The sequence below is a fragment of the Nycticebus coucang genome, chromosome 3 (assembly GCF_027406575.1).
Source record: "Nycticebus coucang isolate mNycCou1 chromosome 3, mNycCou1.pri, whole genome shotgun sequence".
In the NCBI taxonomy this organism is placed as follows: domain Eukaryota; kingdom Metazoa; phylum Chordata; class Mammalia; order Primates; family Lorisidae; genus Nycticebus; species Nycticebus coucang.
Genome location: NC_069782.1, coordinates 142147346 through 142160742, shown reverse-complemented (window position 1 = coordinate 142160742; position 13397 = coordinate 142147346). Strand labels below are relative to the sequence as shown.

Here is a 13397-nt window from a genome sequence, read left to right as displayed (position 1 = left end):
GAAGAGGCCTGGCTTGCTCAGGCCTCAATGACTCAGCCCAAACAATGGGAACCACTGAGGCTGTGCTGAAGCTGCTGCTTCCTCCTCCTCCTCCTCCTCCTCCCCACACAGCCCACCATCATGGGTAGTGGAATGAAGCCACAAGGACCACACACTGTGCAAATGTAAGCTTTATGCTCTCAGAACTCACACCCACTTGCACAAAAGACATACCATTAATAAGGCCAAAAAAATGTAGGTTTCCTCCCAGGGCCATCTTGTGCATTGTAATCCCTTCTCATCATCACCAACCACCACGAACATTATTTGATTCTCAATTTAAGGCAAAGGGGGTGAGGGGTAAAAAACAAGGGATCCTTAGCATTTACACATCCAAAGCTCATGCTCCGAAATGGGCTTTCCTCTTTAAAGTCCCATCTTAATCATTCTACCGAATGGCCTAATTTTTTTTTCTTCCTTACTTCACGGATCCAAGCAATTTTTATTGCGGGTGGTAACAATTGTTGAACTGTTTCTAATTATTTAAAAAACAAAACCACAGACACAAAACAAAACAAAACAAAACAAAAATCTATGCTGCCAAATGCCGAGAGACTCAGAAGCCACAACTTCCGGCAATAAAGACTTTTCTTCCCAACTATCATGTGCCAGCGTATCTGGAGAGCATCTGTGTGCGTCTGCTCAAAGCTTCTCAAACAGCTGGGCCCATTTACATGTTACAGAACAGGGAATTGTCGCAGGATGGGGAGGTGGGCACCCTGGCCTGGAAAACATGTGAAGACCTCGCTTTCAAACCCCAGTCCTAACAATTATCCTCCATAGAACCAAGGACAAATTAATAATTAAAAAACAAAAACAAAACAAAAAAAGCCCTGTAGCACAGTTTTCTTCTCTCTAAAATAAGAGAAATGGTCCTCACTGATTGGGAGGATTAAATGAGTTAATAGGTGAGAACTGTTTAAAGTGTAGTCTCAAATATAGGGTTAGACAAGTAAGTTCACAAATATCGCAGAAAAAGAACTACACACCTCATTGCTGAATATCACTATGGTCACCTTCGAAGTGCTGACCTTGGGAAGTTGCACTCCCATGCCAGTGCCTGGTCCACCTTTCAAAGCACTTTTTCTAGGATGAGTTCAAGAACATTAATTGTCAGACCTCACATGACGAAAACTCTGATGGCCATTCCAGAAAAAGAGTTCCAAAAATTGCTTTGAAGGGTGGACTAGGCGCTGGTGTCAGGGCAGAGCTTCCCAAGGGGAGTGCTTTGAAGGGGACCAGAGTGATATTCAGCAATGAGGTATGTAGCACATTTTCTAGGGTAAGTTTGCAAACTTAATTATCTGACTGTGTATAGTAAGTGTTCAGTAAAGGTTAGCCATTAGCTTATTTATACAGATAACTGAAATACTATTAGTTTTTCTCAAGGAGTAGCTATAAGAGTGAACAAGAATACTTATAAAAAGCGTAATCCAATGCCTGAAGAGTAGCATATTTTTATTTATTATTTCTTTCTTTCTTTTTTTTGAGACAGAGTCTCACTATGTCACCCTCAGTAGAGTGCCATGACATCACAGCTCACAGCAACCTCAAATTCTTGGGCTTAAGTGATTCTCTTGCCTCAGCCTCCCAAGTAGCCTGCCACAATGCCTGGCTATTCTGTTGTTGTTGTTTAGCAGGCCCGGGCCGGGTTCGAATCTGCCAGCCTAGGTATATGTGGCTGGCACCCTAACCCCTGAGCTATAGGCACCAAGCCAGTAGCATATTTTTAATAAATAGTTTTACAATATTCATATTAAAGCCTTCCACACCTCCTTCCAGGAATAGAGTTCCTGTTTCTTTCCTCCTAAGCCAAAAAGATGAATTGTAACATACAGATGTTAGCCAGTTTTCATGTACACCACCTGCCTTATAAACTTTAACTCAATTCAAATCTCCTGATAAATGAAGACAGGTGTAATAATTCTCTTGTTTCATAGATGGAAAAACGTAGGCCAAACCAGTAAACTGCACTCAGCTAGCCAGTGGCAAAGCCAGGGTTTGAACTCACAGAGTACTAACCTTTCCTCCTTTTAACCATTCCATTAAACAGACTTCCTAACAACCATAACTGAGGACCAAAATCACATTCTCTCTTCTTTTAAGGTAAGATATTGTCTTCCCAAAAGGCTTGCAAGAATTATGACTTTATCATTAAATCTGCTGAAGGAATAACAAATAACCTCTGTTTATGGAGAAGAAACCCCACTGCAAAGATCCTCCTAATAAGAGACTCAGAGGAGATAAATGTTGGAGAGAGGGAAGGAATTTCTTTTGGCTACCTTGAACTTCAATTTCAACTAAAAGGCTGGGCCCTGTTCCATAGACCATGAAGAAAAGAATCTGATATAATCCTCCACCGATATAATCCTCACCGTCCAATCTTCACTTTCTACCCTACTTGTTAATGGTGCCCAGAGGGTGGCAAAAAGTTTAACTACAGACAGTCATTTTTGTTAATGGAATTCTAAGTCCATCAGTTTTCAGCGGGGAGGATGAGAGAATCTTCAACTGTGTTTTTCTAAAGCAAATATTTAGTGCTTTCATCTTTCAATGCCCCAACATGCAATCTGTCACCCAAATAAGAAAAAAAAAAAAAAAAAAAACCCACACACCTTCTCAAGTGGGTGTTTGTAGAAGTGACATCATGTTTCCGATGTCTATCAGACAAATGGCAAATGCTTTCAGAGAGGAGCTGATCATTTTGCATTCTGCCTTCTAGAAGCAGATTTGAGAGAATTAAGACCCCACAGTTACACTTGCTCTACTTGTGAAAATAATGCCACCACCAGCTTTCCGAAGTGCCCCTATCAGTTCAATCAGGATGCTGAAATATACCTTGTTTCCGGCTGCTTTGTTCTTCTTTTGCTGGGTACTCATGCCTGAGGATGCTTTGTTTACTGTGTGGTTTTTAAAAATGAGAACCATTCTTCTCCCACCTGGAGGACATTCCTCTACAGAAACCTGTTGCCAGACAATGGGAGCTTCTTATCAGTAAAAGTCCTTCCTCTGGGCTGAGCCTCAGGGCTCTACCACACTCTCCCAGAATTCCTTCAGCCCGAAGAGCAGAGAGGTGGGGCGCGGGGGCACAGCCGGGAAAGTTGGGGTACTTCTGTGAAGGGCTGTTATAATGTTTTCTCTTTATTGGTAAGTGACTTTAGACACAGGAAAGCCAGGAGAGCTGCTCCTGTATTCACCCTACCCCCTGTCCCGTCGTCCCCTCCAATTTCTGCTTTCTGCACTGGGTCATTGCACCCACTTCTCAACTGGCTGAGATGGCAAGTCTCCAAGTAATTACAAAGGCAGGAATTAGGTTACACAAGAATTTACATGTGTGCGATTGCTGTTACCTTCCCCAGCAAAGTGCCTGGCAGAAGCATAATCTACTGTTCACTCGAGTGTGACGCTCTGAGCAGGACCTCAGAGGTCACCTCTGATCACCTCCCAAGAAGAGGACAAGTGCACATAGGACCCCACGACACGCATACCCTTCTCCTTGCCTTCCGCTTTGCTCTAAGAAAGCATCAGCTCCAAACAGCAGTCAGGAAAACGACAGCTCTGGCCTTCATAGAGGTACCAGCATGTTCTAGACCCCGGGTGGAGATGCAGTGATGATGGGTGCAGGCTACTCAGGTAATGGGACAAGTGAGGACAGACTGGGAGGACCAAGCTGGGCCAATAACATCTATAGTTAATGTACCATCTGTATTTTAAACACTATGCCCAAACCTTGACAGTCTGTCCTGACATCTAAGAGTAACTAACGCAGATCATTCAAAGGCGAATACTCCAAAAGTAATTTCATTTCACTCTGTTGCCTAAATGGTTAGCGACAATGTGTATCCCTTGCTAGTTATTCTTTTTCCTTTGGCCACTGTTAGAATTAGCTCAAAATCTCTTAAATCCACAGAGCAGCCCAAAGCATTTTGGGTATATGGGCAAGAATATCCCAGAATGTAAAACAGCAATTCCAGCTGAGCCTTGCCAATAAGGAATAAACCAAAACCTCAGCACTAAGGTGATTATCTTTTCTGCTGGACAAAGAGCAGGGCAGAAATTCTGATAATCAATGATGAAAAATTCACCTCTAAATTAATAGAATGACTAAGGTCAATGCTACCTATGACACGGAGAAAAAACAAAAATAACCCCCACACTTCCCTTGACTATAAAGAGACAGCACATATGTGCTAGCACATATGTGTAAGGTGTAAGGTGATGGAGTAAGGTATGTGTAAGGTGATGGAGCCATTATGTACCCTGATGGTGTCACTGGTGGTAATGCAAATTTATGTTTAAATCCATAGAACTGTAAACCAAAGGACAAAACCAATTATTATTATTGTATGATATATTTTAAAATACAATTTTCTAAAAATTCTGCATCTCAGAAAAAACCTGGTCTCTAGACCTTATTAAGTCAGGGGTACTTTCTGTGCAAATCCACAAAAAACCACAAAAAAAAAAAAAAAAAAAAAAAACAGAGTTGCAGGTGACTCAACCATGCAAGATGGCAGTCCAGAAACACCCCTGCCCTCACCCCCCGAACCTTGGTTTCAGTTCATTTTGCTGTCCCAAGCAGGACAAGACCAAGGAGGAACAAATGTCCCACTCCCTTTAAAAACAAATATATCCCTACTTCTCAAGAGCTATGAGCCTCTGCCCAGACACTGCTGTCCCTTCAAGCAGGCAGAGGGGATGAGCAGGGAAGTGACCCATCTTCCCTTCAGGGAGGACATGTTTCTGAAGCCAGTGAAAGATGCCTCAAGAAATTCCTCCAGGGTACACCGGTCCCTCTTACCTCCACCCATCTTTCTCATGGGTTCTTATAAAAGTGTCGAGAGAGGAAAGAAACTTGTCCAAGAGACAGAGTGGTGACACACTGGACCTCCATCTGGACGGTTCTGAGTTTCTCCTACTCTCCACTGGAGGGCTTTTGGTCATTTCTCCGGGGACCAGTGGACTTATCACCTGTCACACTGGCCCCTGCTGAACCACAAGCTGGCCACAAACCAGCAAGCAGGAGCCAGGCCAAGATCCTAGTGGGCAAGAGTGTCTGGGATCCCTCCAGACGCTACTGTATCTAGATCTCAGTCAAGGGCTGTCATCTCCCCCAATTCTGTTTTCCTAAACAGCAAGAGGTTACTGGCAGGCCATGGGACAGTGATGTGGGGCTCAGGCAAGGCCTGTCAGGTCAAGGAACCGATGAGGGTGGGAAATTGGGGGTGGGGGGACGTACCTTCAGTCACCCCAATTCCTTCCCACTTCCTTTGGCTCTTTCTTCTTTCCCTGGTGTCTCCACTCCTTCCTCCATCCCCACCCTCCCCTCTGGAGGAACTGGCTTTTCCAAAACAGAAACTTTCACACTCTGAGCACCAACAGACCTCTAATTTAGACCTTCCCAGACAGGCAAGACCTTTTCTCCCTTGCTGCACTGGCTGCCCAGGCTGGCTGTGAGCACAGTGTGACCTGGCCAGCATTCAAAAGGGTGTGGCTGCACAAAGCCCACCTCCTTCCTCATTTTCAGCCCAAGTAGAGGCCAGACATTGACCAGGAAAGGGCGGCCAAAACGTGAACCTGGCCCCGTATGGTGCTGCCCCCACCCAACTCCCCAAACTAAAACAGAACAAAGCAAAACAAAACAACCACTGGATTTTGCGAACAGGTTTGCAATGAGAGACATGACAGAGAAAAGCAGAAAAGTGTGGGATAAAGAACAAAAAACGGTGTCGCTCCTCAGATCGTCTTTAGCAGCAGCTGATGCAATAGACACATTTCAAATAAAGTTGATATGACCTGCCTGATAAGGGAGGGGGAAAAACCAAGAACTTCCACTTTGCTTGCTTAATAAACTGTCCTTAATAAAAATCAGTCTGGGCTCGGCACCTGTAGCTCAAGTGGCTACAGAGCTCCACATACAACAGAGCTCAAGGGTTCAAATCCAGCCCGGGCCCACCAAACAACAATGACAACTACAACCAAAAAATAGCCAGACATTGTAGCGGGCGCCTGTCGTCCCACCTACTTGGGAGGCTGAGGCAAGAGAATCGCTTAAGCCCAGGACTTGGAGGTTGCTGTGAGCTGTGATGCTATGGCACTCTACCCAGGGCCACAGCATGAGGCTCTGTCTCTAAATAAATGAATAAATAAATAAATAAAATGAGTCTGGGCTGAGATATGATTCCTATTTCCAAATTCCAAACATCAACCTCACTGACATCATTAAAGGGACTGGTAAAAGGAAAGGACTCTGAGGAACAGACACCAAGACAGACAGACAGATAGACAGGCAGATAATGTCAAAAGCACCAATGAGAAGCATCCATCCCTCTCCTTAAGTACTGACCAAGTATTTTGACTTGGGGGGGCCCATAAGGAATAAAAAGTCTTAAGGCTAATTTATATTCTCCCTTGACACAGTTGGACCCATTGAAAACTGGTCCATCCCTTCCAAGACTTAAAAAGGGGAGGATCCCAAACAATTAACTGCAGGGACGACAACACCTCACCCACTAAGCCCAAGTCTTCTCTATTAGTGACATTTGTCACATTGCATGCAAAGAAAATACGTGACTCACACAGAAGGGGGGAAGGAGTGGCCACTAGAAACATTAAGAGCCAGGGGCACAGCCCGCGGGGTCCCGGTGGGTGCTGGATGGGACGCAGGGCAAAAGAACATCCCTACCTTCCACGTGGATGAGCTCCCTGGAAGACCCCACACACTGGGCGTAGGCTTCCAACCCTGCATACAAAGTCGACCGGAACGATGTTCACAAGGCCATCGCTTTTCAGTCCAAGGAACGGCAAACAACAAGGGAAATAGAGCCAGGAATGAGCCCTACCTCTCTGGCTTGGTTTCCCTGGTGGCAAGCTCTGTATATGATAAGCAGTTGGAACTAAGTCCCGTTCCCAATGAATCAGGCATGTGATCTTGCTGAGGAAATAGTAATTCCTAGGCTAGCTGGACCCAGTGGCTCACAACTGTAATCCTAGCACTCTAGAAGGCCAAAGTGGGTAGATCTCTCGAGCTCAGGAGTTTGAGACCAGCCTGACCAACAGTGAGATCCGGGCATTGTGGAAGGCACCTATAATCCTAGCTACTTGGGAGGATGAGGCAAGAGGATCACTTGAACCCAGAAGTCTGAGGTTGCTGTGAACTGTGACACCACAGTACTCTAGCCTGGGCAACAGAGTGAGACTCCGCCTCAAAAAAATAAAAAAGAAATTCCCAGCCAGACACAGCAGTATAGTCCACTTACACTACTAGAGCAGTTAATCAGCAAATTCATAAGCTTGGTTAGCCTAGAAGACTTCAACAAAGAAGCTTTATAGATAGAGAATATGAAAGGAGAAGAAATAAAACATTCTGGTGGTCTTACTTCCATCCTACCCAGTGAGCGTGGTGGGGGAGGGAGGGAGGTTAATTTGTTGGTCCACTTCCACAGGATTATCCAGGGCTGTACACGCAAAGCCCTGGGTCATATACATCACGAGGGCATTATGGAATGTTCCAGAAGCACTCTGTCTTCACTATTTCCAACTTACACCCTTTGCCACATGAGCTGTAATTGCGCTGGGACAGCAGAGCTTCCGAAACAGTAAGTTAACTTTGGTAACAGTAAGACCATGGCTAAGAGATACCCACTTCTAGAATAACCAATGATTGATAATTTTACAAAGAGTCTTCACAGCATAGTTAGGAAAGTGTTTTTATCATTGAGAGATATAAAATAAACTGAAAATAAATGTGTATATAAGCCCACCTATGATTTTTAAGATACATTTTTTAAAAGGCTAGAAGGAAGTATGTCAAAATATTAACTTTGCCTTTGGCAATTATTTTTACTGTTTTCTTACCCTGCTTCTTTATATAATTGGCGAGTAGTGGGGAGAGGGAAGAGAAGAATCTAAATTTTTTAGTTCAGCAGAATGCTCGCTAATCCAAAGTTATAATGCAGTGATTTATAAATTAGCAAATACTTCCCCTCTGGTGCAGCACTTTGTTGTGTAAATCCAGATTTTCCATACATAACGTGTACTAAAAAGTAAAGTACCCAGGAAATGAAGCAATATCTGTATTTGTTTCAAATGACTAACAAGCAAAAATAAAACTCTGGCCATGATGCCATGGTTTTTAGAAATCAGACATACAATAAGCCACATAGGATGTGGTCTAATAAACCCAAGGAAAGTTTCATTTCCTCTCACCAAAATGGCTAACTCCCTGTTTATGTGACTAGCTTTGCAAATTTAGCAGAAGTCTCTTTTTCCCTTAAATTTTTAGGTTGAGAGGTTAATAAGCAAGTAGCAGCTATAATGTGTCCCCCTCCTGAAAAAACACACACACACACACACAGACATGGACACACAAAAACACACTCACACTCGAAAAACAAAATAAAAACAAGCTCAACACCAGCAAAAGTGTAGCTCAACCAAAAACATCAGACAGGACAGAGCCCAGCACCTTGCTATCCCCCAGCCACTGGTTGGGAAAAGCTTACAGAACTCCTGAAGAGGAGGGAAACAGGAATAAGGGAAGAGTTTGGACAAAGAACTTTTTAAAAGTTTGTTTGCAAGTATTTCCGCGAAAATAGTATTGACTAAGCAATTACAGGAAAAAAAACACTTTCTTATCTGAATGTGGTTATGCTGCGGGTCACACCCTATTATTGTCACTATTCAACATGTTAATAGCCCCAATGTAATGACTCTGTGTGGCTGGCTTTAAAATGCACATGAATAGCTAACTAGAAAGTGACTCATCCCGGCCAGGTGGGTATTGACTTTCTTAGTCATATTTACTCAACTGGTCTACCAATCTTCATTCCCTAGAGGACACCTTCGAAACTAGCTGAACTACAAGGAAAGAGAGAAGAGGGACAATGAGCACTAAACACAAAAGGGGTGGAAGGTATCCCAAATGTTAAAACTTGTAAAGTAAAAACTTGGATAACCCCTAATTTCCTAGGAAAGCTGGGTGCAGGACAGGATCAAACAGATTCTCGTCTAGCAAGTGCAAGATGGTTGGTGGGGAAGGCTCTGAACCAAGAACCACAGCTATAGTCCTTGATTAGCAGCAATTGTGTAGCTCCCGTGCTTCAGCTGGGGATTTGAAACAAGGTGCTTTATCTCTCTGTCCCTTTCAGTTACCTTATCTGCGAAATGGGAATAATCACAGCACTTCCCTCTTAGGGTTGCTATCAGGGTTTGAAGATGTAATAGAGGTAACTCCCTCAAAGGTAAGCAGTAGCTGGACTGCAGAAAGAGTGTGTTAAAAGTCAAGGGATCTCAGTAGGTAACCGGTGGAGCAGGCTGGCCCAGAATGCCACACTCTGCCAGCCCTTTTACAGATATAGAAATTGTATCAAAAAGGGGTGAAGCCCCTTCCCCACAAAGGTGATAGAACGTTCCTAGATTCAAACTTTGTTCTCCTGACTGCCACTGCACTCCAGACTATTTCTATCACACCCAGGCTGAGGATCAAGTTTTCCTACACCACTGAGACTGTTGCAATAGTGGGTACCAGGAATGTTACATACACATTTCCGTGGAAACCTCCAGGGAAAGGGTAACTGAGCCACCCCAGCAGCGACTGGCCCACCTTGCTGACACACCATCAGGGTGTGATTCCTCAAGAACCCTGCCGTGTGCTTGCACCAGCCTACCGCACCAGCTCTCTCATCAAGCAGCCTCTTTATATGTATGAACCCGGCTCGGAGCCCGTAGCACAGTGGTTACAGCACCAACCACATACACCCAGGGTGGCGGGTTCAAACCTGACCCGGGCCAGCTAAACAACAACAACAACAACAAAATAGCTGGACGTTGTGGCGGGCACCTATAGTCCCAGCTACTCGGGAGGCTGAGGCAAGAGAATCACTTAAATCCAAGAGTTGGAGGTTGCTATGAGCTGTGATGCCATGGCACTCTACCAAGGGTGACATAGTAAGACTCTGTCTCAAAAAAAAAAAAAGAACCGCATGAACCCCTTCTGCTGACATGGAAACTGAGGCACAGAACTGCTTGCCCCAGCTGGCGCAGCCTGTAAGTGGAGTCTTTGTACCTGGGCTGTTCACAAGTTATGGATTTAGGCCTACTCCTGGAAACGTGGCATTTGACACTTCCCCAGATGTTTCTCAGTCCTGAGGACAAGGCTGAGAAATGCTAATAGTCACTGGCGCAGGGGATCTAATCGGCTCCTGTGGATCCTGACTTATAAGGAAGAAGCCCAATCTTTCTGTTTCATTTTCCTCATACTCCCAAAGGGAGCGGGGCCCTCCTTTATCTACGGCCTACCTCCGAGACCAAAGATTAATGAGTCACCATTTGCCAGGCTCTGGTGAGGGAATGGCTATGTCCATACAGTCTTATCATTGACAGTCAGAACGACAGCTATACTCACTATAAGCTGAACCAGTGCAGGACTGCTGCAGAAAACGCTTCCCCCAGACCCTGGCTACTGCAGGGAAGATGGGGCCCTCCCTGCACTGTCACACCGAGGCCAGTTAAAGGGCATGATCTTCATACAGCACTAGCCTCAGGTGCCTGCACCAGCCAAGAACAGGTGGGGTCAGAGGCAAGAGACCAAGAGACTGAAAACTTCCAAAGACTTCAGAAATATCTTCAGTTTTACTCATATCTAGCTGAAGAGGAATGGTAAGACCAGAGGATTTAGACAGGATACCAACTTTAGGGCATGAAATTACTAAAGAGAATTAAGACACGTTATGGTGTAGACAAACATCCCTGATGTGAAAATTGAAAAAACCTAAGACTGTGTGAGGGACAATACCACTCTTGGGAAACGTTTTTGAAGTGTATGCACACAAATGGCCAGCAGGAAAAGCATCTCTTAATATATGTATATTACATATATATAACATAAAGCATATTAAGAGAGGAACAACAGGTCAGAAGAGGACAGGTGTCTGTATTTTCTTCTATGTTCTTTTACACGTCCCCAGTTCTCTTAAGTGACTCTACTGCTTCCTAAACCAGAACAAGCTTTTTTTTTTTTTTTGTAGAGACAGAGTCTCACTTTATGGCCCTCGGGTAGAGTGCCGTGGCCTCACACAGCTCACAGCAACCTCCAACTCCTGGGCTTAAGCGATTCTCTTGCCTCAGCCTCCCGAGTAGCTGGGACTACAGGCGCCCGCCACAACGCCCAGCTATTTTTTGGTTGCAGTTCAGCCGGGGCCAGGTTTGAACCCGCCACCCTCGGTATATGGGGCCGGCGCCTTACCGACTGAGCCACAGGCGCCGCCCCCAGAACAAGCTTTTAAAGGTGACTTACTTATTGTTTTTTCTCCATAAAGGCAAGATGTACTCCTCCATCTCTTGCTGGAGCAACTGCACTTTCTTTTTTTTTTTGCAGTTTTGGCCAGGGCCGGATTTGAACCCACCATCTCCGGTATACGGGGCCGGCGCCCTATTCCTTTGAGCCACAAGCGCCACCTGAGGAATTGTACTTTCTACCCCGGCACTCCCAGCATAGCACCCAGCACCCAGTAGGTACACAATAAATGCTGCTTAAAGACAGAGGCTTTACTGATTGGCTCACAAATAATAAATATTCACTTTTCATTTTGAAAGGGCTAACGTTAGTACTAAATCATTTGCTGTTTAAATCTAAGAGTTCCTTTAACACTTTTTATCGGCATTGACGTTTGCTTTTCTGAAGATAAAAACACATTCTAGATGTTCTTTATTCTTTGGGACTATTAATTTGAAGAGAACTGTCACTCCCAAGCAGTGAGCAATGTGGGGTATTGATGTTGTGGTGAATTATTTAACGGAAATTAACAAAGCTTCCTGTCCTTGGAGAGCAACATCTGTGAGAAAAGCCATTCACATCGGTAATGTTGCAGAAAAGTGGGCATATTTCAGAATGCTGAATTTTAAAAGAAAATCTCTAAGCTCTAATCACTAATAACAAAGAGACAAAGTTGGGGTGGTAACTTCATTTCCCTGGGATTTTTGAAGAGTCCCAGAACTCACTTGCTGGGGGCCCCCATTTAACAGTGTAACATGCAGTTCATCGTTTTTTTCCCCCAGATCAAGTGGCCTTTGCTGGGAGCGAGGCACCTTGGAGTCACGGTAGCACCAGCCTCCGCCCTCTCCTTATAAGCTGGCATTTTTATGGTTACGATATCCCTATCAGTGGTCAGCACGCCCAGACATCACGGCACCCGAAATGACAGCAACCCCATAAGAATTCAGGGATCGTGGCAGGCAGGTGGGCCCCGCCCCAGTGAGAGGTCAACTTTGAATGGGCAGAGTCATTTCAGAGCCAGCTCATCTCATGCCATCGTTCTGCTCCGAGACCTACCTCCACACACCAGGGATCCCCAACCTTTTGTAAGGAGTGGCTCCTTTTCATGTCCCTGAAGAGTTGAGTGCTGACAGTGAAGTCTGAGGGGGGATAGAAGTGCTGACAGTCATGGCCCTGAGTGCAGCAAGGGTGGGGGCTCTGCTGCCAGGAAGAAAGGGGGACAGAGTGAGGCTCGGGAGGGAGGGGGACGCCGTCACCAAGGCACACTAAGGCACCCAGCCTGACTTTCTAACCTGACCCACATTTCTTCAGAAGCTCCCAACAAGGATTATAGTTCCCAGTAGGAACACAGGACTCTTCCACCTCCCTGCCATTTAGCTTTAGGGTCATCTGAAATGCAACTCCTTCCAAACAGACTTTCGATCGTGTGCCTTCCCTCCCCCCTCCCCCATCCACCTAACGGGCACAGATGCTCATTTTTCTGGGCCTCTCAGGAGCAGGCCAGCTAACATCTTCTCTCTCAACTTACCTTACTGAATCTTCTATTAGTCTGAAACATGTGAAATTGTTGTTATTTCTGTCCTAAAAAATGCAAGTACCTATCGTTGCATATAATATCTAAGCTGTTCAGAGATCTGACCTGTGTTTTTTCTTTTTTTCTTCTTTAAGAGATGGGATCTCACTATATTGCCCAGCCTGGACTCAAACTCCAGGTCTCACATGATCCTCCTGCCTCGGCATACAAACACATGCACTGTGCCTAGCTGATCTGTCTTAACCAGCACCTGTTCTTCTGCCAGGGCAGTTTTTGAACTGACAGCACACCCCAGAAGCATATGCTGATTTGAACACAGCTGGAGCCCTAGCCCAAGAGGGGCCACAGCTTACTGACTGCCCACGCCCTGTGGGGCCCTCAACAGGAGTGTGCTTGTCATTCCATTAAGCCTCACAACCACCCTATGAGGTAGGTAATGTCATGCCCATTTCACAGAGGAGGAAACTGACTCAGAGATGGTAAAGAGCATGCCCAAGGTCACACAGCTAGTAAATGGCAGAGGGGAAATGCAGACGTGGTCTCCGTCAG

General features: G+C 45.2%; 1 protein-coding gene across 37 annotated transcripts in view; it reads right to left on the bottom strand.

The window, feature by feature from the left end:
• Positions 1-13397, bottom strand: part of TCF7L2 (transcription factor 7 like 2) — a 198091-nt gene that overhangs the window by 61389 nt on the left and 123305 nt on the right. For 17 of the 37 annotated variants that reach the window (XM_053583721.1, XM_053583711.1, XM_053583712.1 and 14 more), the window contains one exon: positions 12371-12511. The exons of the other annotated variants lie outside the window; for them this stretch is intronic. In XM_053583721.1, the coding sequence (XP_053439696.1) occupies positions 12371-12511 (141 nt within the window). The remainder of the gene's footprint in view (positions 1-12370; positions 12512-13397) is intronic. 37 annotated transcript variants of the gene reach the window in all.